This window comes from Ambystoma mexicanum, chromosome 5p (genome assembly GCF_040938575.1).
Source record: "Ambystoma mexicanum isolate Mex_15411 chromosome 5p, UKY_AmexF1_1, whole genome shotgun sequence".
Lineage (NCBI taxonomy): Eukaryota > Metazoa > Chordata > Amphibia > Caudata > Ambystomatidae > Ambystoma > Ambystoma mexicanum.
In genome coordinates, this window is record NC_090930.1 from 934426483 (window position 1) to 934453360 (window position 26878).

The 26878-nt window shown below is 42.4% G+C and overlaps 1 protein-coding gene across 8 annotated transcripts in view; it reads left to right on the plus strand.

Moving 5' to 3' along the window:
* Positions 1-26878, plus strand: part of PIEZO2 (piezo type mechanosensitive ion channel component 2) — a 1512892-nt gene that overhangs the window by 1471121 nt on the left and 14893 nt on the right. For all 8 annotated transcript variants that reach the window (XM_069613375.1, XM_069613368.1, XM_069613370.1 and 5 more), the window contains 5 exons: positions 1241-1333; positions 4525-4697; positions 17190-17315; positions 19957-20036; positions 20532-20712. In XM_069613375.1, coding sequence (XP_069469476.1) covers positions 1241-1333; positions 4525-4697; positions 17190-17315; positions 19957-20036; positions 20532-20712 — 653 coding nt within the window. The remainder of the gene's footprint in view (positions 1-1240; positions 1334-4524; positions 4698-17189; positions 17316-19956; positions 20037-20531; positions 20713-26878) is intronic.

Genomic DNA, 26878 nt, shown 5'->3' on the forward strand with positions numbered 1-26878 from the left:
AAGCCTGTTTGACCCCACACACATTTAATGACAGACACTTTGAAGTTCATGGTCAGTCTGTGGAAGCAGCTTAGAGAGGCAGCAGGGTGAGTTTATCGTTCATTCCAGCGTAGAAAAGGGAATTGTTTTAACATTTGGAAAATTATTATATTAGTATTAGAATCAATGCAGGGTAGAGTAGAATTAAACCGTTTGCTTTGGGGAGTTGAATGTTCTCTTGCTGGAAGGAGGACATTTCCATATGTTCTAAGTGTCTGAAATAGTTCAAGTTAGACTAAGGTTCTAAATGGAAAGTTGGTAATTCGGGTAATGGACGAGGTCACAGAAGCTTGATTTATTTTCTGAGAGACCAGAAATTACATATGATACTTGAAATTTTCATGAGAGAACAGACAACCACAGAGAAAGGCATGTCATTTGTGTGGGAGCAGAAAATCACAGAGTCGGAAACTTCTTTTCTTCCAGAGAGCACAGGAACTCTAAAATGAGTGACACCTAATGTTTATATTAGGGAATAGAAAATCGCATGTGGCATCTGATTATTTTTTTTTAGGGAGAACAGTGACTGTGTTTTTGGAGTGCCACACATATTTATTTTCCTGAGGGCACAGAAAACCACTGAGTTGGTTTAAACAAAGACATTTTTTTTTCTTGATGGAGCAGAAAAACAGTAACTGTTTTTAGAAAGCGACAACCATTTTATTGAGGGAGCAGAAAATATGTGACCGGGTTCAAAGCGACACACATTTTTTGTGAAGGATCCGAACACTGCAGTGACAGCAGCACACATTCTTTGTGAGCTGTGAGACCGCAAAAATAAATCACAATTATTAGCCATTGAGGAGGCTGAAAACGTCTCAAACTTCTATCAGACGTTCAGGAGCACTGTTTGACTTCCTCACACCATTTGAAGTTAATGTGAGTCTTTAATGACAGTTTGAGATTCATGTGGGCGTCTGAACCAAAAGGAACCAGTGGGGCAACCCAGCTCTGCTCAAACCCAACCTACAAAGTTTTAGGAGCATATCTTGGAAGAGTTTGAGCAAGACTGCCCACAATATCTTCAAAGGCCCACCACCCCGTGACTACATTTTGGGATTCAGACATATTTGGATATGTATTAAAGCTGTGTGTAACAATAAGGAAATATGAAATAAAACCATAAGGTGATTTATGTTAAGGTTAAATGTAGCAAGGATCTTTAAAGCCAATATTCTGATTTACCCTTCTTGACTTCCAGCCCATATTCACAATGAGTGCACAGCAGAACCAGCTAAGAGAAATGAATGACTCAGAATTCAAGTCACTGATGAGACAATTTTCTGGTAAAACCGTAAGTAAAATGTGATATATTGTGGTGTGATGACTTAGCAATCAATTAAGGTGTTAATTTTGAAACTGAACAGAGTAAAAACAGATTCATGATAAAACGGGTGCAGCGAGGTGTTAAAGATCTTCCCTCGAGAAGCAGCACTGCTACAGCAATAGGATGGTACTGCAGCTGATGTGTGTATTTGAGGAAAGATAACAGGTCAATTGTATGTGTTTTCACTGAATCTACAGATCATCACATGAAGTTGGTGATGCACATTTTGTGATCAACAGTGTTCCTTTTACATTGTGACAGGGAATTGGCTAATTTACTTTTGGTTGTTGTTCCATTGTTCCATGCGAGGCAAGATATTTTGTGTACTTTTATGGTTTTTAATTATTTTCATTTTAATTCATTTTTGATTGAGAGCTTTTCCATTGTTTTGTAAACATTTTTTTTAATATCATCTATTTTTATTTTGTCCTGCTTTCCATATATCTTCATTGTTTTGTTTTAGTGTTTAAGTGTCTTCTCTCACAAGCCCCCTGTGCCCTCTCACAGTTTTCCTCATCTCCTATATCCTTTGTTGTGCTTTGTGTCCCTAGGTATGTGTCCGTTATTATTTTCTAATTCTACCTTAATGATCGACGGATCTGGTGCTTGCTACCCTCATCACTTATGTTCTATCACCCACATGGCCACCTGTTTGATAAACCACTTTAAAGAGGAAGATTACCTGCATCTGTTATTATTCACACCTCAGAATGTTCTCTTCAGACAGAGATCCTTGCTTCTGCCTATGGCATTTATAAAGCGGGGGCCTAGCTGGGAAGCACGGAAGAGCTTTCTTCCTAAACATAGAAAACGGCCAAATGAAGATCCTGGAATTGGAAAGGAATCTCTGTGCAGCCGGCGCAGTCCTCTCTCTCTCTGTTTTTGAACGGAAGCACATTGGGAAGGAAAGGGCCTCTTATAACTAAAATGATTACATTTTTATTTACTTTTGTTTCTAAAGTAATTGTTGGAGGATTTATTTTAAAGAAAATGTAAATTAAACAGCCTAACTCAGACGTACCCCTGACCAAATCTTGGATTGGGCTCTTTGATTCCTAAAAAAAGGTTACTATGGATAAATCTTTATGAAACAAGTAGCCATCTCAAGGCTTAAATCAAGGGTAAGTGAGAGGAACTAGTTTGTGAATAAACCCCCCCCTTAATGATTGACATGGTCATCAAGCAGTTGAGTGATTCACATTTCAATGCATGAGCAATCCTTTAAAGAGAGTGGCGTTATTGGCATTGAAGGAGGAGAGATGCAGAATGTGGTGAAAAAGGCTCAGGGCTAGGGTGGGCAAAGTTACAGATGCTCAGGAGCACTGTTAATCTGGGCCTTACATTCAAAACAGCTTTATGCTTCTTAAAGGTGATCCACGTTCAAGGTGGGCAGTGACACTACTGTGACCTTTGACCATCCCAATGAAAGTAGAGAAGAAGTGATGCTCAGCACTGTGGGTAAAGATGAGTTCATTTGAATTCGACCCAATATCTGCATTCATGTAAAGCTGTTGATGAATCTTTGGGGAGTGTCCACAGGGAGTGGGTGGCATACTTCAGGAAGCGCGGGGCATGGTGCAGGTGTCAGTCACTTGATCCCAAGTAATTTACTACGAGTGAGAAACGAGAATCTACATTTGTAGGAAAAGTGCATCAGGTACAAAACCACCCTTAAATATCATTTACTTGAATTTTCATCACCAGGAAATACACCTTAAGGGCCAACATGTAGGTTGTATTAACTCTCAGGAAACAGGGGTATGAACCCCTTTGTCCTGGGGCTGTGTGGTGCATAAAGGCATCCAAAAGGGTGTTGGCAAGATTCTGTCTGGAATATATTAGATTACATTTGATTCCATATAAACCAATTAACATAACGTTTAAACTGGGCTAACCTGCCTGATAAATTGTCAAATGCATTCAGGATAGCCACCGCAGAGAAGCATGAGATGAAGGAATACATAATCAATTTCAGTGACTATGATTTTCAAAATAGTTGCTGATTCTGAAATGTTGGCTAAATGTAACTGTTTGTTGGTTTGATGAGGTTTACCCTTGAGATAAAAGCAACTGCACAATGATTCTACAAAGATTCCAGTTGTGCTCAACTCAAGAGGATAAACTCTTTTGTTTAAAGATAAAAACACACTAAGCCCTTTCACTTTTGGGAGATCTGTCGGGCGCAAACACATTTCAATGACAAAACGTACTGGTCTGCTGAAAATCACCCAAGTACACACTGAGGTGCCTGAGTTGGTCGAAAGAACTACAGTCCCTGGCAAAGTTCCACAGATAAAATCTGAATTTAAGGAACAAAGCATGTTGGGATAATAAGGTAGAGATAGCTCTCTACGAGATCAATTGTAAGGTTGCATTGTTTGCACATTGAGAGTTGTGGTGCTTACAGGTACAGGTCTACAGAGCACAGAAACACAAAGGGCCTCATCACGAGTTGGGCTGTAGCCCTTAAAGGTGGCAGTAACGGTATTACCACTGCATTTAAGGGCTGGACCTATCACGAGTTGGGAGTTAAATGGGCTGTTTTACCTCCAGCTTTTTTTCTGGAGGTAAAAATTCCATTTAGTGCCTTGTTTCTGGCGATATTACAGCTGGCTGTATTAGCCCGTAGTGTTATCGCCAGAAATGCTCCATTGAATCCAATGGACCCAATGGGGAATGGCGATTTACCGTTAACACGCAACCCGTGATCCGGCTGTACTACCGCCGGACCGGTGGGTGCTAAGACTATTACAGTCAGCGGTATTACAGATGGGATACTGGCCAACTCATGATTAGTCCCTTTATCTTTGCACTTTGGGGTCTTTTTTACCTTAAGGTTTTTGAAGTATGTAATTGTGTGTTATATGTGATGTATATGTTTTTATGGATTTGTGCAACAGTATTCTCAGGGAAAACGTACAGGTGATTATTTCATTTAGAATTGATGAATACATATTTGAAGGTTGATTGATTTCTCCCTAGGAGATATATGTATTCTGCATGCGCCAGCAATCCAGGAGGGTTTGTTATAGTTGTTTAGTCTTACAAGAGGTATCCATCCTGCTGCTACATCAAATACCTTGTAGTCTCTCATAGTATATTGTACGGCACAAACACATGCCAGGATTGATGGCATCTTCTTCTCATTGTGTTTGCAGCCTGCGTTGCAGTTCCTTGAAGGATATGGAAAAGAGGACATCACGATAGCAGAACTAGAAGGAAACTCCAATTCGTTATGGACCATCAGCCCTCCCAGCCGATTAAAGATGATAGAAGGACTCAACGATCTAGACTATGAATTCTCACTTGTTATTTTTTGGAGTATCCAGAGGTAATGTTGCTGTTTATATGTCTTTTTTAGCGTTACTGATTTAACAAGCAACGGATAGTATTGCATTGACACTTGCATAGGTTAGTACGAATAGTGCAGTTTAATTCCAACTCTCTCACTGATACTCCTTAAATTTGACCTATGCTTAACTGTACATTACAGCTAATGTTTTGTTAGGTCATGTTATGATATGTTAAGTTGATTTATGCCACGCACCACTGCAACTTGCATGGTCTTCAGGCGCTCATGTTGCTCTGTAAGAAAGTGGGTTGGGTGGGTTAGTGAGGGAAGAGGGTGAGAATAGGGGTTGTGCTCTTCTGTTGATGCTTGCAGAGCCTGGGGAAACTGGTGTCTGTGCGTGTCGGCTTTCTGAGAGTGTTTGGATTGTGCACACTGGGGTTATTGTGTCCAGAGGGGCAATGTCGAGTGTATGGGTTGTTTGCTTGCAGCTGTTTGTTCTTTTGGCGGATGTGTGGGTTGTGTGTTTTGTGTGTGGAGTGCTGGCCCATAAGGTCATGTGAGGTGTGTGTGACGTCTTTCTCGCTATGGTTTCAGGGTTTTGAAATAACAGCAGTGCTGGATTACGGATTGATAGGTTCCTACTCAGTTTGTGTGGGTTCCTACTCAGTTATGGGTCCTGATCCAAATGGGTAAGGTTCCTGATCCTTGTATTGCTAGGCGAGTTAGATTGTTTTTATTCTCCCAATGGTTTTGTCTTCCCATGTGGGGTCCTGTATAGTTTACAGTAGTGCTGGTCTCTCTGTCGTGGGTGTATGTTAGTCTCAGAGTTTTGTGGAGCTTGGGACCCTCAGGACGTTGGGGTTTTTGTGGCTGTGTGGGGTTCACAGTGGCAAAAGCCTCTCTGTGGTGGTTGTATTTCAATCTCAGAATTTCTTTTATTATGGCTCCTGATCCCATTGTATTGATGAGTTACTAAGATTGGTTTGATTCTCCCAATAGTTTGTTCTTCACTTTGGGGTATTTTGTGGTTGTCTGCTTCACAGTGGTACAGTGGTGAAGGCCTCTGTGTGGTGGATGAATTTCACACTCAGAGTCACATGGGGCTTGGGAGCCTCCAGTTGCTGGGGTTTCATAGTTATATCGGTTCACAGTGGCGAAAGCCTCCCTGTGGGGCCTCATACTAGGAAGCCTCATAATCTAACCAATCTTATGTCAGAACTGCGCTGTGGGAGGGATTACATTGTGGTATAAGTCAATACAACTAAGGTGAAATGAAGCCAAGTCTGATTCAGGAGTTGTGGAGGAAGAATGTACTGAGGTGTAATCCACTATTATCTAGATTCAGAATTCAACCTCGCTGCTGTCATGAAGTCACTTACATGTGTGTCGCTGCAGGAGGCAACAGCTATACTTTGTGGGGATGCAATGCCAGGGCATACCGGCAGGCAGGCAATGGAGGTGCCCTGGTGAGGTGAGGTGCCTTGCCAAAGTCCCTAGCCAGCTGATCTGGCAGGCTGCCCTGGCACTCACTAATGGTTCTGTTTCTTATTACGATGAGCCAAACAGAGAAGGGGTGGGGGAGAGTGGGGGTGGAGATGGGCTCGGGGAACGAAACAGGAGAGAAGCGCAGTGGCAAACTTGCAGTGGCAAACTTCATTGGGCACCTGAATTCAACTCAGGGGTCTCATTACGACTCCGGCGGTAGAAACGGCACAGCTGCCGCCGGAGTTGTGCTTTGTTTCGGCACCTGGCTTTGGGGAATTGCCGGGGCATTAGAGCCCCAGCGGTCCCAGAAGCCAGGCGCCGGAAAAGGTAACTCCCCATTTCCCGGCGAATGGGAAAGGGGAAGATGGTAGCACCGCGCATTCATAATGGTGCCAGTGCTACCGTCAAAGTCTGGGGATGGGTGCCGTTCCGCCCACCAGGTCAAACCTGGCAGGCGGGAGGGCATCCGGCCCCCAAACTTGTACTCTGCCGGTCTGGTAACAATGGTGCCAGTGAGCCTAGAGACACTGCTGTTATCGGAGTAACAGGGTTGTAGTGACCCCCAGAGTCTATCTTCTAAGTGCAGTAAGATTTAATGCAGATATCAAACTTCTGGGTGCACTTGGATTCAACACAATGTCTAACTCCACAATGCAGCAAGATTTAAAGCAGAGGCAATCACAATGGCTAACATCAGAGAGCAGCAAGATTTAAAGCAGTGGCCAACTTCAGTGGCCACCTGGATTCAACACAATGGGCCTCATTATAAGTATAGCGGTAAGGCAACAATGGCGCCGGTAACGCTACCGGCACAGTTGCTACCATACTGCCATACTACGAATTGTGCTCTCGGTCTCGCTCTGCCCGCCAGGTCCGACCTGGCGGGCAGTGCGTCACCCGCGAGCACAACTCGTGGATGCACCAGCACCGTTATAAACAGTGCCGGTGCATCCGAGCTTCCAATTCCCATGCAGCCCTATGGGGACGAATGGGGATGGGGAGTCCCTTATTACCAGAAGAGAAAGAGGATCCAAAACGGAACCCTCCCGTCCCCTGCACACGTTCAAATCCTGTCACTAGACAGTTAAGTAATTATTCAACTATGATTTGTAGAATCTTTGCATTAGTCAATAAGTAAAGACAAACAGTGTTTTATGTATTTCATATAAATAGTCGTCCATAATTTAATTAAAGAACACGTAGAGCAGAGAAGGTTAAGTTCAATGTGTTGGTTTCTAGTTTGGGTGGATCAAGACAGGATTCCAGGAGCTCCTCAATTAACTCGTTAATAACTCGTTAATATATAGATGGAAGAGAAGGGGGGCCAACACACAACCCTGTCAGTCACCTCTCTCGACCTTTAGCAGTTTGGTTAATTCCCCACCCAGGTCCTATCTAACTGAGGTCTTGTTGTCAGTATAAAGGGATGTAACGTTAAGGAGTACATTCTCTGGAATACCTTTCTTTTGAAACACCTCCCATAAGAGCCTTTGTGGAACGCAATCAAAAGCTGTTCAAAGGTCGACAAAAATTGTAAAGACCTTGACCAGCAGCATTCAGGAGGGATATGGGTCTATAATTCCCCAGGAGGCTCCTGTTACCCTTCTTGTAAATGGGCAAGTTTTCCACTTCACACCAAGATTAAGGAACCTTTCCAATAGTTGCAACAGAATCACAAATGCAGTACAATGTGGACACCCAGATAGACTTCTTATTTTTGTAGAGGTCTATGGGGATTTTGTCTGGGCCTGGTGCTTTCCCGACTCCCAAACCCTCAATAGCTTCCTCCACCTCCTTTACTGTTATTACAACATAATCTTTCCCTATAGCTGGGTTGCTACAACTGGAACAAACCTCCCTGGCACCCACCTGTTGGCCCATATATAGTTTACAGCAATAGTGGTTCCAGGTACATTTTTGGCATTTCACAGGTGTGGTGCATTCAAGTCCTTCCTCCGCTACCAGCTTTGAGAAGCTGATAAGATCGCCCACTCTACAGGCAAACAATAAAAAAACCCATTTGTTGTTAGCAAGCATGTCCTTCTTTTTCTGGATAGTATCTTTATACACTGACCTAAGAGTCCTTAGATGCTGCTTATCAATTGCCACTTCATTTTTTAAATATGATAACAATCTCTCCTTAGCAGTTTTACATTCTTCATCAAACCAACCCTTGTTCGACCAAGATACCCACTTAATCTTCCTTGCTGGTCTGGTAAAGAGGGGAAACATAACATGCACTCGCTCATTGTAATTGTCCAGAATATTCGAGGTGGCAGTGTTGTCCGTACAAATAGTGGTAAGATAAGGTTCGATTGTGCCATAGATGTTGGGCTTCAGGGAATGGAGATCGATGGAGTGCCACTTCATACAGCACCTGATGTGACCCATAAGGGTGATTGGAATAGCGCCTGGTACACTCAAGCTGGTAATCTCCCAGCAGCCCACACAGTGAATAACACTGCAACTCGTGTAATTATCACTTTCACTATGCTTGAGAAACTCAAGGCTTGCTAGATTTTCCCAATCTTTTTGCAATTATGAAAACTTCCTTGAACTCCCACTATGCCCAACGCAAGTAGCTTCTGCTGGTTGATCAGGTGTAATTCTGCCATTGCAAGGCTCCCAGATTAGCATCATAAAATATACATGCTGTCTCAATTGCATACAGGGACTTCTCAATGGATTGGCACACTCTAAGGCAGGTATGCCTCCCACAAAGACCTGGTCATCCCACAGGACTATAAGATCTTTCAGAGGCTCGATCTGTATATTAATATCACCCATTGCCAGCACAAGTGGGGAGTCCATATCATGTTGTTCATAGTCCAAAATGAACTGAAGCATTTTTTGTAAACTCGACAATGGCAGCTCACCATAGGGTCTGTTGTAAATATTAAACAAGACTATTGTCCTCCCTTCCCTAGAGGTTGCTTCTAAGCATTGCAGATTGTGAGAACCTGTTGGTCTGTTGATGAACTGAAGGTGGAGCTGGGGGCTAACCCAAGTCAGCAGCCCACCTTTGGATCTCCCCCTTGGGCCCCTTCTCGCCAGAATCAGATAAGTGCTAAAATCTTGTATGTCATCAACTTCCTTCGCCCAGGTTTCCTGCAAGCAAACAAGGTCAAAATCATGAATGTAACTAATCCATTTTGCATCAGCTATTAGTCTATGGACATCAGCCACATTCCAGTACAAGGTTGATTTTACAACCAGGCTTGGATGGTTCAATAGATGTGGGACTAGGCACCAATTGTAGAAAGACATCCGGCAAAAGTGGTCAACAAACTCCTTCAAGACTTTCTTCATCCAGCAAAACCCGGCCAAATGTTATCAAACTATTGGGTTCCAAAGGCACCCAGTCACCTGATACCATTGCCCCAGAGAGTGAGATGACCCTTAACCTTGCTTGCACATCTGGTCTATTAGTTTGGCGAATTTCGCTGAGTGGGCCAAGCTGTGGGGGCTGTACGATGTTGACGTTGCAGTATGGCATGTTCTAAATTCCAGTGATGATACATTCTGGGCTAATTAGGGGCCTGTTAACTCCATTCTAATGTAATATGTGCCTGTTGAAGTGCCAGATAGAATTCTGCTACCAGAATCCAAATCCTCGCTGATAACTGATTTGCAGTCCCTCACGTAGCAAATCCGTTGAATGCATTTATTTATAAGTCCCTGGGAGGTTTCAAACCGACCTTCAGTTAACTGCGGGGACTTGTGTAAAGCAATTGTTCTGTCCTGCTTCTTTCTAGCAGCTGGCTCCCCTGCCACAGTACCTCAGCCCTTAGCCAAGTGCCCGTGGCTGGGGTGCCAGGTGGAGGCGGCTTTATTATGATCCTTCCCCACTAGGGAAGACCGAGCTTGGGGTATATGCCTGTTCATGAGATGTTTTTTTTCAGTAGTCTGTACATTCATCGGATGTATCTTCATCAACTTCGGAGGATACTAAACAGCGACAATGCCGGAATTGGTGTGTCTTATACATGTAGTCCCCTGGAGTCCTGATGGTACTGGCCCAGTAGTTAATATAGTCTTCTGTGGGCCATGCTCTGCTGGTAGATAAGGGGTAGAGTGCGTGCAAACACTACCTCCTTCACAACGGTCAGCATAATTTTCTTTTAAAATGGTTAGCTCCTCCATCACAGTCTGCACTTGTATTCTTAAAGCATTACGATGGCTTTGGAGCTCTGTCCAATGACTAACATGGTCACTCTCTCCCTTCACTTTACATCTCAGTGTATTATGGCCTGTTATCGGCCTGTTATTACTATTCAGGGAAACTGAATTTTGTCTGGACAGTGTTGATTCCTTGAGTGTGGAGGTGTCAGGAAGTTATTTTATCCCTGGAAATACCTGAAAATATTATTTGCTGATAAAGGTCAGAAAAGCACACACCTTCTATAATGAAGAAGCTTTCATTAATTTAAATAATACTCTTCTGCTTCATATGTGACTCAGTTAGTAGATTTCAAAGATGATACCATTCGAATAGTGATTAACGATAATGATCCCCAAAGTGACATTGTGTCTCAAGACACCTCTCTTGGAATGATGATGAATCCCAAAAACATTTTCAATGGGCCTAGAAAATCCTAACATTGGTAAAATACCTGAAGATATTTCTAAAAATACTGTTTGTTTCGAACCAGTGACTCTCTATATGCATTGGGGTGGGGGAAAAGCATGGTGTACTCCAATAGCCCTTACATGGTGGAGGACATTACCTATGATAGTTTGGAAAATGAAGGGCTGTTCCGAGTTACCACTAAATACCTTAAAACCAGGAATCCTAATTCCAGGTAGGTAACATTAAAACAGAGAGCTATCCACCCATCTTGACGATACTTCAGAAATTGACACTGCAGAAAAGTGTCCAGGTTTCTGTAAGATTGTAGAAGAACAGATCAATCCAGCTGCTGCCTCAGATACAGATGAGAAAAGACAGCAATTGAGACACGTGTTTCTGGATATCCAAAACACCTTCTCTGTTTATTCATATAACTGTGAACACATGCCTCTCCACTATGTAACAATCCTGACAGACCCTATTATGGCACTGGTATGTGTAAGACAACACAGGTGACCTTTTGGATCTATGGAATAGCCCAGTTAGTTGCAAGAAACGGGGATCTGATGGGATCATTTTTTCAATCCCATAGTACCTTTGGTAACCTAGTACTAGGAACATTAAAAGCCAATGGGAAATGGAAACTGTGCAGACCTAAGGGAATTGAATAACAGGGTGCACAAGTCCCCTCTACCGACCATGAATGGTTCTAAAGTGTACTCAGCTCTTGATTTTACAAATGGATATTGAACCATCTTGGTCCTCTGTGAACACCAATATAAAAGTACCTTTACATTGGGAGGAGTGAAGAATGTTTTGACTCATAGGCCATTTGGGTTGATTAATAGTGGGAATTCATGTAATATATTCCTGCATAAAGCCATGCGTGACCTTTTAGCAAGAGAGAACCTGGCCTGCGTACATTTCCTCATAACATAAAGTAAAACTGTGGAAGAACACTTGATCCACCACGTAGTGACACAATTAATCAACAAAGGCATGAAATGATCCCTTCAGAAAGCAAATTGGTGTAGAACCAAAGTAAACTTTCTAGGACATGAAATCATAGCTGAGGGACTTAATCATCAGAAGAAGATGGACAAAGCTATACCTAGGCTGAAAACCTCACACATCTATCATAGTTATCAACCCTCTTAGGACTGTCCAACTACAGTCATAAATTCATATATAATTACATAGAGATCACTCAGTCCTTCATTTATTGAAGGTAGTGGTAAAGTGGGAGCGGTGGACACACACACACATGTAAAAACAGATTTTACTAAGCTCTGTGCTTGGCTTACTCCATTAAATACAAGGATGTGTTCCTAGAAACAGGGTTATTCAACTCCTGTTTACTTGTAGTCTTGTATCAGAAACATCACCAGCTTAAAAACATAATTATATATGCAAGTAAGACATTATCATCTGTTGAAGTAAAATGATGAGGGAAAATAATCAGTGGTGCCAACAGCATTGAAAAACTGCCGCCTGTTGATCTATGGGGAATATAGTATAGTTCAGTCCTCCAACCACCCTCTGCAATGTTTGAATAAAATGACTGAATAGGGACTGGAAATGTTTATAAATCAACTATTATCTCCTGAATTGTTTCTATGCAACAATAGCCTGTAGAGATCAGGCATGGCGAAAATAAAGAGTCTGATGGCTCAAGGATTAGCAAGCTTACACGACTTGGTTGATGAGAAATATTAAGAAGATTAAGATTTCAAAATAACTGGAAATATAGAGGCATATCTAACGTCTCCTCTCAAAGTGTATAAAGAAAACACCTTTCAGAGAACATTCACAATTTTTGTTAATGGCTGTTCTTACCATATCACTGAAACGGATGGAAAGTAATTAGAAGCTGTCATCAAAAATGCTTTGGTGAATGACACCCCAAAACCCTCAGTGTGTAATAAAATTAAAAATAAAATTGATGCCTGGAGTAATCAGGTGACAGAGCTGATTGCCATATATCAAGGGTCTTAGGTCAAGAGACCTTTTTAAAAAGACCAAAAGAAAATCTATTTAGAAAGATCACTCTGTGACTGCACACAGTGGTCTTTCTAAATCGAACTGTCAACCCCTGCGATGCACAGAAGTGTAAGCAGGGGCTGACAGGCACGCCAGGACCCAGCAGCGGCCAGGAGGAGAGTGGGTAAGTGGCTATGTGTGTGCGTTTGTGTTCATTTTGGTGGGGGGTGTTGGGAGGGGAGGGAAACGGTGGGGTCTGGGTGCGGGGGGTTTGTGGGGTGAAACCCCTAATTCCAACTAAATCTGAGAAGAGGGGATGGGGTGAAAACATTTCATTATTTAGATTTTTGCAGGCCACCTAAAATCTGCTGAAATAAATCGGTCTTTTGGTTACAAAAATCGAAATATTGACATAGAACCATATCAAGGCATCCTCACCGCCATAGATCATCAACTGCAAGAAATGGCAATAAGTATTGATTCAGATTATCTCCAACATAGATTTCTAGAACACTTGATGAATTGGAAAGTCAGGGGTATACTGTGTGCTAACAGACAAACCTTTGAAACACAGAAAGCTGGAGCTCTACAAGGGAAATGCATTGTTATGGAATAACCTCCAGGGAAAAACATTAATAACAGCAATGACTTAATCACAGTACTTTGCCAAAAGTGAACTTTCCTCTTTTCAATGGAGTAGAGATGCTTTAGAAAGCAATGTAATAACCGCTCAAAAAGAGTATCCAACCATTGGTATATTTTATCAATATCTGCAAGATCCAGAAAATGTAATCCCCCATCTCAACAAGATAAACAGGGGAATGAACATGTTTCAAATTCAAAATGGATTGTTGTCAGATAACGCCATTCTCGTTATGACCATTGCAGAGTTCCAACCTTATTAAAAGGTATTATGTTGAATCACACCATTGATAGAGCAACAGCTGGTCTTTGTGGATTTCAAGTGACGTTGACGATACCACGTCAGATTGCTTACTGACCACACTTGGTCAAGATGTAAACATATATTTAAAGAATAGCCTTGTTTGTGCTCATTTCCAACAAAGTGCTCCCACTCACTGAGCTCTTCTATAGAAAGAGGGTTGACATTGCCGTGGTCCGATATATAGATCTATTTTTTTTGGACCAGTGGTTCATTTTGCCCACTGAAGCAAATACATGTTAATGGTTACTCACTTATTTACAAAGTGGATTGAATGTTTCCAGCCCCAAAATGTAAGGCATAGACTTCTGCCATTTAATTAATCAACCACATCTTTTCTCATTCGGGTCTACAGCAAAGGATTGAGTCAGTTCGATGTGTCACTTTAACTGTGGATTGATGACAAAGTTGTGGGAAATATTGGGAGTAAAAAGGGAACTACACATCATCTGCTGCCCAGCATCTAGCAGAGAGTAAAGCAATATATCAAGAAAATTGGGGGAATTCTGTAGAAGCGTGTGGTGGATTCTGAAACCAGTTGTGACATCAAGTTACCACTGACCATAATTTCCCTGAAATCTATACCCATTTCAGCCACTCATATGTCCCCTTTTGAACTATTTACTGGTACAATACAAAAATAGTACTACATCAGAATATGCTATAACAAACACAGGAACATGCATTGGTTAATACATCTGCTACTCATGCATGAATATGTTAAAAACTTCAAAAACATTTCCAACATGTATTTGACTATGCCCAATGAAACCTAGAGCTGTCTGAGTTCAGTATGAAGTTCAGTATGAGGACTTACTGACCACAGCCATCTCCGGGTCACCTGCAGATGTCTTAAAGTAAACTTAAAAATAAATGATTAGTACAATCAAGTCCCATGTTTATCCCTAGTTCAACTGGGACTCTTAAAAAACACACATCTCGGGAATCCCATCTCCCTACTGTTTTTCCCTTCAGAAATACGAGGGTATCTGGAACATATTATTTGATTGAATGTGATGCTCTCTGTTAAATCATTTCGAGGCCAGAATGTTGCTTTACACTGAAGGACTTAACTAACAAATAATTAACATCACACAAAAAAAGTGAAAGCAAAATTCACTGGACACTCTTCTCTAACAACAAAATGTGACGATTGTATGTTGTTATTGTAGCTTCAATCACATGTTTTATCACATGCATAGCTAAACCAAATCTGTGATTGTGGAAAGTAGTGGTCTATACGATAAGGGAAAGGAAGGAATGTGCAAGTATTTACAATTTAGAATATCTGTTGCAAGTTAGATCATAATTGTATCTAGGGACAGACCAACATATTGGTTGATTGCTAGTGCAATTTAAATAGCTTAAATAGCACATTTTCCTTTTACATGTGACAGAATCTACCTATAATGTGGATTTTGAATTAGCAAAAATGTGTGTGTCCTGCATATCCTAATAGCATACCACTTACATCAATGCATCAAAGATACACAGAGCAACTGTGTGTACTGATGGCAATGAACCTATTTCCAAACTTTAATTATAACCTCAAATGTAAGCGATGTTTTGGAAATACAGGCCAGAACATGGTCTTGATTTTTGTAGCAAATTTGAAAGACAACTATATAAGGGGTTAATGTATTCCTAGTCAATCAGTTAGGTGTCATTTCAAAGAAACAGATGCCTAGGGGAGTTACCGACACTTACCCTTGGAGAAAATTATGCTTCATAAAGATGCACATCTGTTCCATTAATAAGCCTATTAAAATGATCCTTTGTTCAACAAAATAACGTTTTCAAAACATGATTCCTGTTGATAAAGGGTCAAGCCACACACACATGCAATACAGTAAAAATGTACAGCACAAAGTTGACTTCAAATTGTCATTCAAAGTGACAACTGGAAAGACATTATTAATTATAATTTATGAACCATTTGTCCAATTAGAAAACGGAATACAGATCTGGATTCAGCAGAAAAACACCAATCGTATGAATATTTTAATACCTTTATCATGCATGAAGTGCCAGAAACATAAAAGATATCTCCCGATTAAGAATAATCTAACAAATATGAACGTGTTATTTTTACCAATATCACATGTCCATGTAGATAATTATTCAAAACATTAATTTTCCAGTTCAATTTTGCTTTCTCACTGCTAAAAACCCAGACTATGGCGTAGGATTGTTATGGTGGGGGGTCAATAGTAAAGACCAACTAAAACAGTATAGATGATACATTCCATAGATATATATCTCACTACAACTCCAACTCATAATCATGCAATATTTATGACATGTGCTAATACAATATCTGAATGCAATATTTTCAGAATGCTGCATTCAAAATGTACTGTATGAAGTATATTGAAAATAGCACAAATAAAATGTGAAAATACTGAATGGAGTACATAATTGTAATCAGGCAAATTGTACAAAAAGCAAAATTACAAAAAGTGTGATGTTACCATTACTGCCAAAGACAAAATGACACCCCTACATTATTGTAACCCGCAGATTAGGAAAAATAGGAAAACAAAACATCATGAATTAATCATAACCAGATTGCTTGCAATCCACAGAAGAAATACATTCTGAGATGTGCAATCAAAAGGCATGCACACATTGCACTTTATGCATGAATTTCACTGAATGCAGCCACTTTGCCCATACATTTAATTGGCTGGAAACACGTTGAAAGGGATACATGGGAAAAACATAAAAGTCTATTTGCATGTGCACGAAAATAAATAGTCAACCGGTATAATGAAGGATTGGAACAGGAGTGACTCACTGCAGTAGGAGTGGCTTAATATGTTTTTTTCCTTGCAGAGAAATGGTTCCTATGCTTTTACTAAACATTTCCGGGATACTGTTGCTCCATGTGCGCTTTCCAAGCAGACCACAAAACGAGTGGTTCAGGGAGTTGTGAGGCCAAGCTCAGTTTCTGCCGGATGCACGTTCCTCTTTTCTAAATGTCTTTTGTGAACCAGGGACGTGTGGCCACATTACGAGCTTGGAAGTGCTGTATTTTCTACAGGAGATGTGTTACTGCCCCGTGTTCTGGCTGTAATGAGCTACTGACACTTTTACGGCACTGTCAGAGAGTGTAGAGATAAAGGTAAGCAGTTACCTTCAGCATATATATACAGAGGAATTTCTGACGGTAATACCGCCAAAATCCCCATAGAGTCCCATCAACATCACAATTGGGGGTTAACACCGGCATTCCGCCACTTGTTATCAGGCACATTATAAACTGTAATCGTTTGGCATTAATTCTTCAGTAATTAACACCAAACTCATAATGAGGTCCTTTGTGTTTACATGTATTCCAAAACACCAACAACCTCTCAGTGAAGCTCATGTACCGTTTACAGCCAGAAGCAAACAGGCTGAATATACTGGTGAAATGGTGAAAATAAGTTCATGTATTCAAGAGAGAAGGGAAATCATCATAGGACGTGTATTTCTTTTCAAGTTGCTTAAATCATCTTTTTTGCTTCAATAACAGCAACCATCGTATGTTTTTCTTTGTTATTTGTTGTAGAAATCTCAGTCTTGGTGCAAAAGCAGAAATAACATTTGACAAGTACACAGTTGATCTGCCCCCTGACACTCGAAAGGATCTTGCCCAAATGATGTCTGACAATACCACAAAGGCAGCTGCAAACGTGTAAGTACATTTAGTTAGAACACATCTGAAATGGAAAATGAACAAACATGTGAAATGTTCAGAATTTGATTTGTTAATCTATTAGCACAACGTTTTGAAAAAATATATTTTAACTCGTTTTGCAAAATTGTCTTGATTACTAAATTAGTTTGAATAAATAGCTATATATATATATATATATATATATATATATATATATATATATATATATATATATATATATATTAACTGTGCATGTTTGAGAAGGCAAACTACAAAGATAAGTTACCACATGTGCATTTTTGGATTAAACCAACATTATAAACTTCCAATGCACTGGTAAATAAACGTGCACGTTAGCCAACATACCTTCTGTATAACGTACTTATTCCCTAATGTGGCAGTAATATGTGTAGCTTTCGAACAATCTTGAACTTCATTGCCAAACTGGCTACTATCTACTGAGGGTTTGCACTGAAGGACAAGTAACACAATTGATGTGCAAAAAAAGCAAACTTGTCCATATTAGGTTTTGAGTCTTTCATACTGCCCACATAGTCAGCGTAGTGGTCTTAAAGAGATGAGCCTTGTCCATGCAGAAGCGTATTAAGATCCCACCCAAGTTAAAATCAGATTGTGGTCCGTGGGGTGAAAAGCAAACAGGAAAGAAAATAACCAGAAAGCAAAAGAGGCTAAATGCAAGAGATAGAGCTTGTGTAAGTCAAAGTATACAGGGGAAGATAGCTGGGGGGTGGGAAGGGAATAGGATAGTGATTGCCTGGATGCAAAAGTAGTTTTAGGTATTGTGATTGAACATTAATGTGATCCCTAGAGGGACAGAAAGCTGCACATATTGACAAGCAAACTTTCATAGAGGACGTTACTAGCAGAAGGTAGTAGCGGCACTTGCTTAAATCATGTGATGGATGTGAAATGGCTTCCAGATGTGCTCAAGACAGCCTATGAGTTAATAAATAAATATTTGTTTACGCACTAAATACCAGAGACCAGTTTTTAAGCGGGACCAGGATTCAAACCTGTGTTGCTTGGCGTTGTCTTGCTTCCAAGACGATCATGTTGGCCCTGAGCTATCCTCCCGGCCAGTTGTAGAGGATTCTGGTTATATTGAATTCACTCGTGATTAATAGCAGGAGGGTATGTGGTATTGCCTTTGCCACTGACAGAATTGTCCAGGTGGAGAATGAATGCTAAAAGATGCCATGAGATATGATAGTAAATCAAATTAAATGTATTTGTGCATTGTATCATGCCATTTGTAGATCTATTTGAAACTGGAGCGCTAATTATGAACAATTGCAGTGAAGTTCCAGAGAGCAGATGTCATTACCTATTTAGTGCTTGTGGGAGATGTAAGGAATAGTCTGTGATGTGTACTACTACACGACACAGGTTCCTTATTTTAGGACATGTTCCTGCAATAGGCAGCTCTCCAGATTCTTTTGGCGTTGACGCCCCGATCCCTCAACAGTTACTATGCTGGGTAGGGCTGATAGGGGGTGCAGTCCTAAACATCTGGAGGGGCAAAGTTTGCAATTTCCTACCTTACAAGCTCCTCCCCAAGTGAATACTGAACGTACAGGTCAGTACATGCCTTTAGCACATGTCCATCATTAGCGACAATAAACCAAATGTGTAGCTTACCACTGTTAATGATTAGATTTCGACTATGTGAATGACACAGAGGAACAGTACAAATAAGGTTATTTTAGACTGCGTGCTATTTTTGTGTGTTAGGGTATTTGCTGTACACAACATGCACATGTAAATATACCTTCTGAGCGTCTGTGTCCACCAGTGCTCACTCGCCCCAAAACACCCAGCGGGTAGCAGCCAGACAAGCAACTCCTAGTTGAAGGGCTCCAATACACCAGCGTGGCCCAGCGTGGGACGACTGTAGGTGCCACTACACTCACCTTTCGAGCTGTGTCATTAATTGGACATACTAGCCCACCCATAGCTTAACCATTCCCTGTGCAGGAACCAGTCTTTGAACGCTGTGAATTTGAAAAAAACAGCCGACCCAGTTAAAATAAAAGGGAGGTATGGACTGCCTCCCCCTTTCTATGTCAAGAATGTATCTCCTGATGAAGACGTCACTATAATAAAGTACATATGTCGAAACCGGTAGAGAGAGAAAAATGTGATGAGGTCCTGGTCGGAGACTTCTGGGACCCATCTCAACTCTTTGACCACTTTTACTATCCATTGTGGTCAAGCATATTGATTTCACATTCTTTCTATAAATAATCCAATTGATGAATTATATGTCATGATTTTTTATAGATTTTATCCTTTATATCCATTATATCCATTGGTGTTTGGTATGAGTCGATTGTTGGTTGACGGATGCATGTGGATGAATGTTTGAACGATTCAACAGTATGAATCTTATTATCTAGATGTGTTCTTAAAAAGTTGTTTCCTGCTATGTAAATTATTGCTGTACGTGCAGATTAAATCATGATTTGACTCATATATTTAAAATGTATCAGGTCTAATAAAAATCCTTAATACCTACCTTTAAATTGTACCCTCTGGTTGTTTTTCTGTGATTAATTGCTACATTAATACCCCAACCCAGAGTGTGGGGTCCCCTGTGTCCTTCAGAAAAAATAAAAGTAAATATACCTTCTTTGAACAGGGTCCTAGAAAAAATCTTTCCGTGGTACATAAAAGCACCCAGCGATTCCACAACCAAATCTGTAAGGCAGCTTCTGAAAAGTAAGTATTTAAAACGTGTGTTGCTCTTGTTTACATTCTGTTGTGACTCATTACACATCATTCTGCAAAAACTGCAGTGTCTGATTTGATTTGCTGACGGTCATTTCGATTTTGATCTCTTTGGAACGTTAGAAATCTCCCTTTATGTGCACAGTTTAAGTTGCATAGGGAGCCTACATTTTTTGCACATGTGCAAAGAGCAGCATTACTAATCGCATGCATTTCTTGGTCCCATGTTGCATTAGCCCTTGCAATGATGTGCAGTAAACAAAGAGAGAGATGCTGGCCTGAATTTTTCACAGCTGGGCCAGTGCGGAGATTCATTTGGTTATGGCAAGGACTTGGATCATCATGCAACTATGCAAAAGTATTGACCCCGTCTGACTGCCCGTGACATACCAAAGCAATTCTATTTCTTTAATGATAGAACTCATCTCTGAATATTGCATGGTACATTTTAAAGCAATGTTGCTCATTCTTGTCTTTGTTTTACAGATGGAGAGTATGTAAATCTCACTGTTTCGCTCAAAAAGGAAATCAGTCCTGAGGGGATTCGGGAATGGTGGGTTGTAAACCAAACATCACGAACCTTCAATAAAAACGTTAATAGCCTGGAGATGGTTGTTTTCAGTGACAAAGTCAGTCCTCCCAGTCTTGGATTTTTGGCAGGCTACGGGTAAGAAATTAACAGATGCCTCAATATGTATTTGTGGCTTGAATTACACATACTGCTGAACATTTGCTTTGCTTCCTAATACTGTGTATGGGACCAGTGTTGTATTTGTTATATTTATTTTCTCCACTGACAAAGTGAGATATATTACATGCTACAATATAAGTATAGGTAATGTGCTGCTCGTAGGTAGTCTTGCCAGCTGTGCTAGTCAGGCAGACTCCTATATCAGCAGGCAGACCCCTTTTAGATGGCGTGAGAAACCCTCATGAACATTCAGCTCTCAGTGCTACGGTGTATGTTTTAAAGGGAGAACATCACTATGGATAATAATAACTCTGGGCTTTTAAATAGCACACATATCACCAAGAATCCAGTTTCAGAGCGCTTTATAGCACACATCCAGTTTCAGAGCAGTTGGTAACCAAAAATCCAATTTTGGAGCACTTGGTAGGTAATGTTACTGCCATTATTTCCCTCAATGTGGTATTTAGATTATTACCTGGGGGAATGAAGGGTTGCCTTGACCCAACCAGGTTATTGAAGCCATTGTGTACAGCATTGTCCTGATTCCAGGGTAAGCATGGTTTGCTTGTGTTGTCCTCCTCAAGTCATTACAGTGGTCTCCATGTATCTGCCAATTCCATTGTGCCAATAATGCAGCCAGGTTCCATGGGTTTCTGCCCCTGAAATATTCTACCCCAAATGTTTCATTTTGGAATGTTCACCATTTAAAAATTCAGAGCATTATCAAAAGGTGGGAGAAGGCCCCTGCGCCCCCAGCACGCCTGTAGCCCCTCATTAGCAGAGGCTACAGCAGGATTCCAGGCTGCAAAACCCTAAAGTGGGAGTACTTTTTTGGTGGCGAGTGGGATAGTGGTGCATTTTCTGTTCTGGAACTTGGCCCTGAAAGTGATTAATCTTGGGGATTGGGATAAGGTGATCAGATGGCAGAAAGATTATAAGAAAGAGGTGAAGTGCAGTGGCATAAGAGGGCAGGAGATAGACCAGAACAGGTTTTGAAGAGTTAAGCATCAGGCAATGTAGCAGCAGCCATTGAAGAATGGAGAGGCAGTAGACAATTATAGAGGATTGTTCCATGGTGAAGGCGGGGAATGAGGAAAAGATATGACTAACATTGGAAAATAGGTGACATGAGAATATGAAAGAGCACGTGGGTTTGACAAATTAATCTAAAATGACAGTCTTCAGGAGAAAACTAAAAACTCATCACGGTCCTCAAGAAACGTCTTACTACCTGTCACTACAAGACCCAAACAATAAACTGTACTTGCCTATGCCAAGAGCGTACATAACATCATCCCCCACCACCACCACCACCATCAGTGCTCTTGACCTTCTCAGTAACACAGCAGCATTGTACTAAATGGAAGCTGTGGGTGAACTATTTAATCCACTGCATTTATAGCCCCTTTTCAATGGTCATCTGAACCTCATTAGAAATGTTAGACTGGTACTAACCCCGAGGTGATGGAGAACTGTTTCTTTATCAAAGGGGGCTAAAGATGTCCTGAGGAGATGTAGAGGGTATGTTGATTTCCTTCAATGATCTGGATGAGCTTGCCTTGGAACAAGATTTGACCCACCATGTTGTGTTTCTCTGCTTTTGAAGGTTTTTCAGTAAGTGAAGATCAAATGGGATCTGGAAGTTGTGCTAGGTTTCTCATGTGTCCGGATGACTACTTTGTTGATGTTGAGTTCTTGCATGTTCCAGAGAGCAGGTGGTTTGGCTCTTATGGTAAGTTGTTTTTATGGAGCATCTATGATAATGTTTGGCTTCAGGGTATTGTGGAGTACTTCTAGTATGGTTTTGCAATCCTTGTTCTGTTGTCCTGGCAGTGTGGTTTGGAGGCTGGCAGGCCTTTTCTGAGGTGTTCTAAAGGAAAGTATTTAAAAGATCAGGATTTGTTCTTGTTGTGCTTGAATTTAATTTAATTGGTCAAGTGGTGGATGGTGAAGGGAACAGTGAGGAGATCTTGCCAGTCAAGTGGTAGGGGTATGTTGCATCAGAGGGTGTTAACGCTGTGATGATGAAGGCCATGATGTTGCCTTTGCTGTGTGCAGAGTGATGTTCACTGCATGCAGTAGGTTTAGTAATGCCTCCTTTGTTGTTATGGTGGCAGTCTTGCCTGGGTGAGTAAAATCACAAAAGAAAATATGTTGTTGGCATGTGTGAGAGACATGGTAGTGACCAGGTTGGCGAAGTTGTCATTGAGTGATGTGTTAAGATTGGGTGGTCTGTACATGAGCATAACGCTAATGACATATGTGGGAATGAGAGGGAAATTGAAGGAGAGTGTTTCAAAGGAGTGCATAGTTGATTTTTCTTGTATTGGGCAGAATGACTTGTGGATAATGGTCCAGTGAAGCCTGTCTTTGAATTGAATGCTGTAGCCATTGTGGGTGAGGACATCCAGGATGTTGGTAGGCGTGGGATCAGTCAGGTCTCATGGGATTGCTAAGTTGGTGTTGATTAAAATCAGTTTGTGGGTTGTTGTAGGAGGTACTATGTGTGTTATGTGTTGGTGATGTGTTTTTTTTTGCATTATGTGGTTATGTGGTCTCAGGCTATGGGGTGAACCGTGTGAGACACAAAGTATATGGCTAACCTGTGATATGTGGTTTAAGGCTCTTGGTCTTTTCGTAATATTCCAACAGGAACACACAGGAATTGCCCTAGTCTTTCTCTGCCCTTCACTTTGGGCACCAAGGAAGTAGATGCCCTGGTGTGATTTGACTAGGACTGTGTCTCCGGGAAACAGTTCTCGGTGGCTGGTTCGTCGGTTGAGGCTCTCTTGTTCGTTTCGCTTAGCCCTCCTGGCTTCTATGGCTGGGATGTCCGGATCAGGTGCTACCCAGTTCGGGTGTATAGGGAGTACTGTTTGTATGGGTACTCTGAACATGAGTGCTGCCGGGCTGATCCCTGTCGAGGAGTGTGGGGTCTGCCGGTGGGTCCTCAGGAAGCGATATACCGCTTCAGCCATGAGTGTCCTCGTTCCTTTGCGATGTGGATGACTTTGTTGAGCAACCCCATAAACCGTTCGGCATCGCCGCTTGCTTGCGGCCACCCTGGGGTTATCCGCTTGTGTCGTATGTTGAGGTCTCGGAAGAATTGGCGTAGCTCTTGGCTGGTGAAAGGCCCGTTGTTGCTTTTGATTTTGGACGGGAGTCCATGTATTGCGAATATCTTCTCTAGGGCTAGAGCCATGGTCTCCGCGTTTGTGGATGCTACGTGCTCGACTTCGGGATACCGGCTAAATTCATCGACCAGTTCGAGCAAGTAGCCTTCCCCGGCGATGGTGCAGTAATCAATGCTAACGGCTTCCCACCACTTGTTGCTCCTCGGGCCGCTGATGATGGGTTCTGGGTTCACGGCCTTCCTGGTGGCTTGGCAGGCTGCGCAGGACCCCACGAGGTCTATCACTCGCTGTTGCATGTTGGGCACCCACATTCTGGGCTAGTTTGAGGGCGCTTTCTTCCAATGTCGTGGGTAGCATGATTCGGTGTCCTTTTAGTACTACACCTTCGAGGTCTACGGTGAGTTCGTGGCAGATCCAAAACAGTGTTTTCAATTTCTCCTGGGCGGCTGTGGTGCGCTGAGCCGTGGAGGTTAGGAAGTTCTTCCAGTTTCCAGATTGGATGGCAAGGGTGGTGTGGGTCAGGATGGCGTCAGCCTCCGTCTCATTGGCTATTTCCTGCAGGGTCAGGGCCCGTGGTCATGCCCAGGCAACCAATTGGAAGGAGTGGCTTCTGGTCAGAGAATACTTTTGCTTGTTTGCCTAACAGGTAGACCTTCAAGTGTCTGCACCCCCACAGGATTGCGAGGGCCTCCTTTTCTATGTGCACGTAATTCTGTTCGGTTTTGGTTAGCGCACGACTGGAAAATGTGGTGGGGTGTACGTTCCCTTCTTTGTCTGTTTGTGTGAGCACTCCACTAGGCCGACCGGGCTGACATCAACTAGGAGTTCAGTGTGTCTTTCAATATCAAAAATTGCCATTGTTGTGGAGGCAGACAGCGAGTCTTTAATATGCTGGAATGCTTGTTGGTGAGTGGACGACCATTCCCATTTCTGGTCTTTTTTGGTTAGTTCACGGAGGGGGCTTGTGATGGTGGGTAGGACTGGGTACGTTACCATTCTCATGAAACTCCTGACGTCTGTAGCGGATTATGGGGCCTTGGTGTTTTTGATGTCGTTGACGTTGGCAGGGTCTGGTGCCACTCCTTTCGCGTTGAAGATATATCCAAAGAAGCAGAGTTCCTCTTTACCGAATTCGCACTTCTCTGCGTTTAGGGTCAGTCCTGCTTCTTCAAACCTGTGTAGGACCGCAGCGAGGCATTTGAGGTGTTCTTTTTCGTTGGTGGCATATACGATGATGTCATCACTAATGTTTGTAGTCCCTTCCAGGCCGGTGAGAACTTTTCGGATTTTGTGCTGAAACACTTTGGCTGCAGACGATATGCCGAAATTTAGGCACTTGTATCATCTCAGTCCGAGGTGGGAGGAGAATGTGGTGATGTATCTCGACTCCTTGGCCAGTTTGAGCTGGTGATATCCACACCTGAGGTCAAGTTTGCTGAAGATTTTCGCCCCTGTTCGATCGACAATGAGCTCATCTATTGTTGGTGTGATGTGGTGTTCCCTTCCGATGGCTGCGTTGGGGAGCCTCATATCAATGCAGATCCGGACTGCGTTGGGTTGATTGGGTTTCTTCGCTACTACCATGGGGGATACCCACAGGGTTAGCCCTGATGTCTTCTCAATTATGCCGGCCTTTTCCAGTTTTTCCAGTTCTTTTTCCACGGCTTCTCTCATGTGGAATGGTACTCGGCGATGGTGCACCGCCAGTGGTTCGATGGTTGAATCAATATGAAGCTTAATGGATCTGCCTTTCAGACACCTGATGCCCCGGAATACTTTGCGGTGTTGTTCCAATAGATCATCGAGTCCTGTGTGTTGAATGCTGAAGGCAAATCGAATTAGTTGCAGCTTCTCGGTGGTTCTACAGCTTAGAAGTGTTTTGCAGCCAGCATCGACGATGTAGACTTGTGCACGGCATGTGGTGTTGTTGTGGGAAAAGTCTGATTTGAATGACCCCTGTACTGGTAGGGGTTTCTTGCAGCCGTATGCATATAATCGAACCTTCCTTTCTTGGAGCCTGGGACTAGGGTGGAGCTTGTCGAACGCTGATACAGGCATGACATTGACTGTTGCGCCTGCGTATATGACCACTCTTAGTGGTTTCCCATCGGAAACGACGGTGCATGATGGCCTTTTCCGTTGTTTGGACCTTCCAGGCTCTACTGCTGAGATGAGGTGTATGCGGTATATTCTCTTGCTGGTCTTTCTCCGCCTCTCCTTGTCCCGCCTGTCAGGGGATGCGCTCTCACTCGTGTCTGGTTTCCTCTGGGTGTGATCTATGGCTCTCACTCTCCCTTTCCTGCTTGGCTGGTGAGGTGTTTCTCGGGGAGCAAACTTCTTCCGCCGTTCTTGTGTTTGTCACAGTGTTTGTTCTCGGTCACTTCTGTTTGGGGGATTTAAACAGACTGATGCATAGTGGTTGAGGCGGTAGCATTTTCGGCAGGTTGATCCCCATGCAGGGCCTAATTCCCATCTGTGCCATGCGCCACCACACCATTTTCTTCCGTGAGGTGTTTGAGATTTGGAGGAGTTCCTTCTTCGTTCACCTTGTTCTCAGGTATTCTGATGTCTCGATATGGCTGCAGTGTCTTCTGTTGGCTTGGGGTTGTCGAGCGGGAGTCGTTGGATCGCTGCTTCAATTACTGCTACCTGGTCATCTGTGCTTTCACAAAGACACGCCATTTTGAGAATGCGGGACAGGCGTATGTTCCTCTCTGATAGGATGTCCCTCCTCAGTTTTTCTGATGATATCCCGTTTATTATTTGAAGACGGATGGCAAACTCTTCGTTGGGGAACTCACAGCCGACTGCCATTTCGCAAAGGCAGGCATGGAATTTGTCCACAGTCTCATTTTCCCACTGCCTGGCCATGCAGAAATGGAACCGCTCATAGTCGGGGTTGAGGTCAGGCCTGAATGTGTTGGTGAGCGCGTTCTTTGCAGCATCATAGTTGTCTGCGTCTCCATTGTCCGGGATGGCGTTGAATAGGCGTAGAGCTGCTGCTCCAA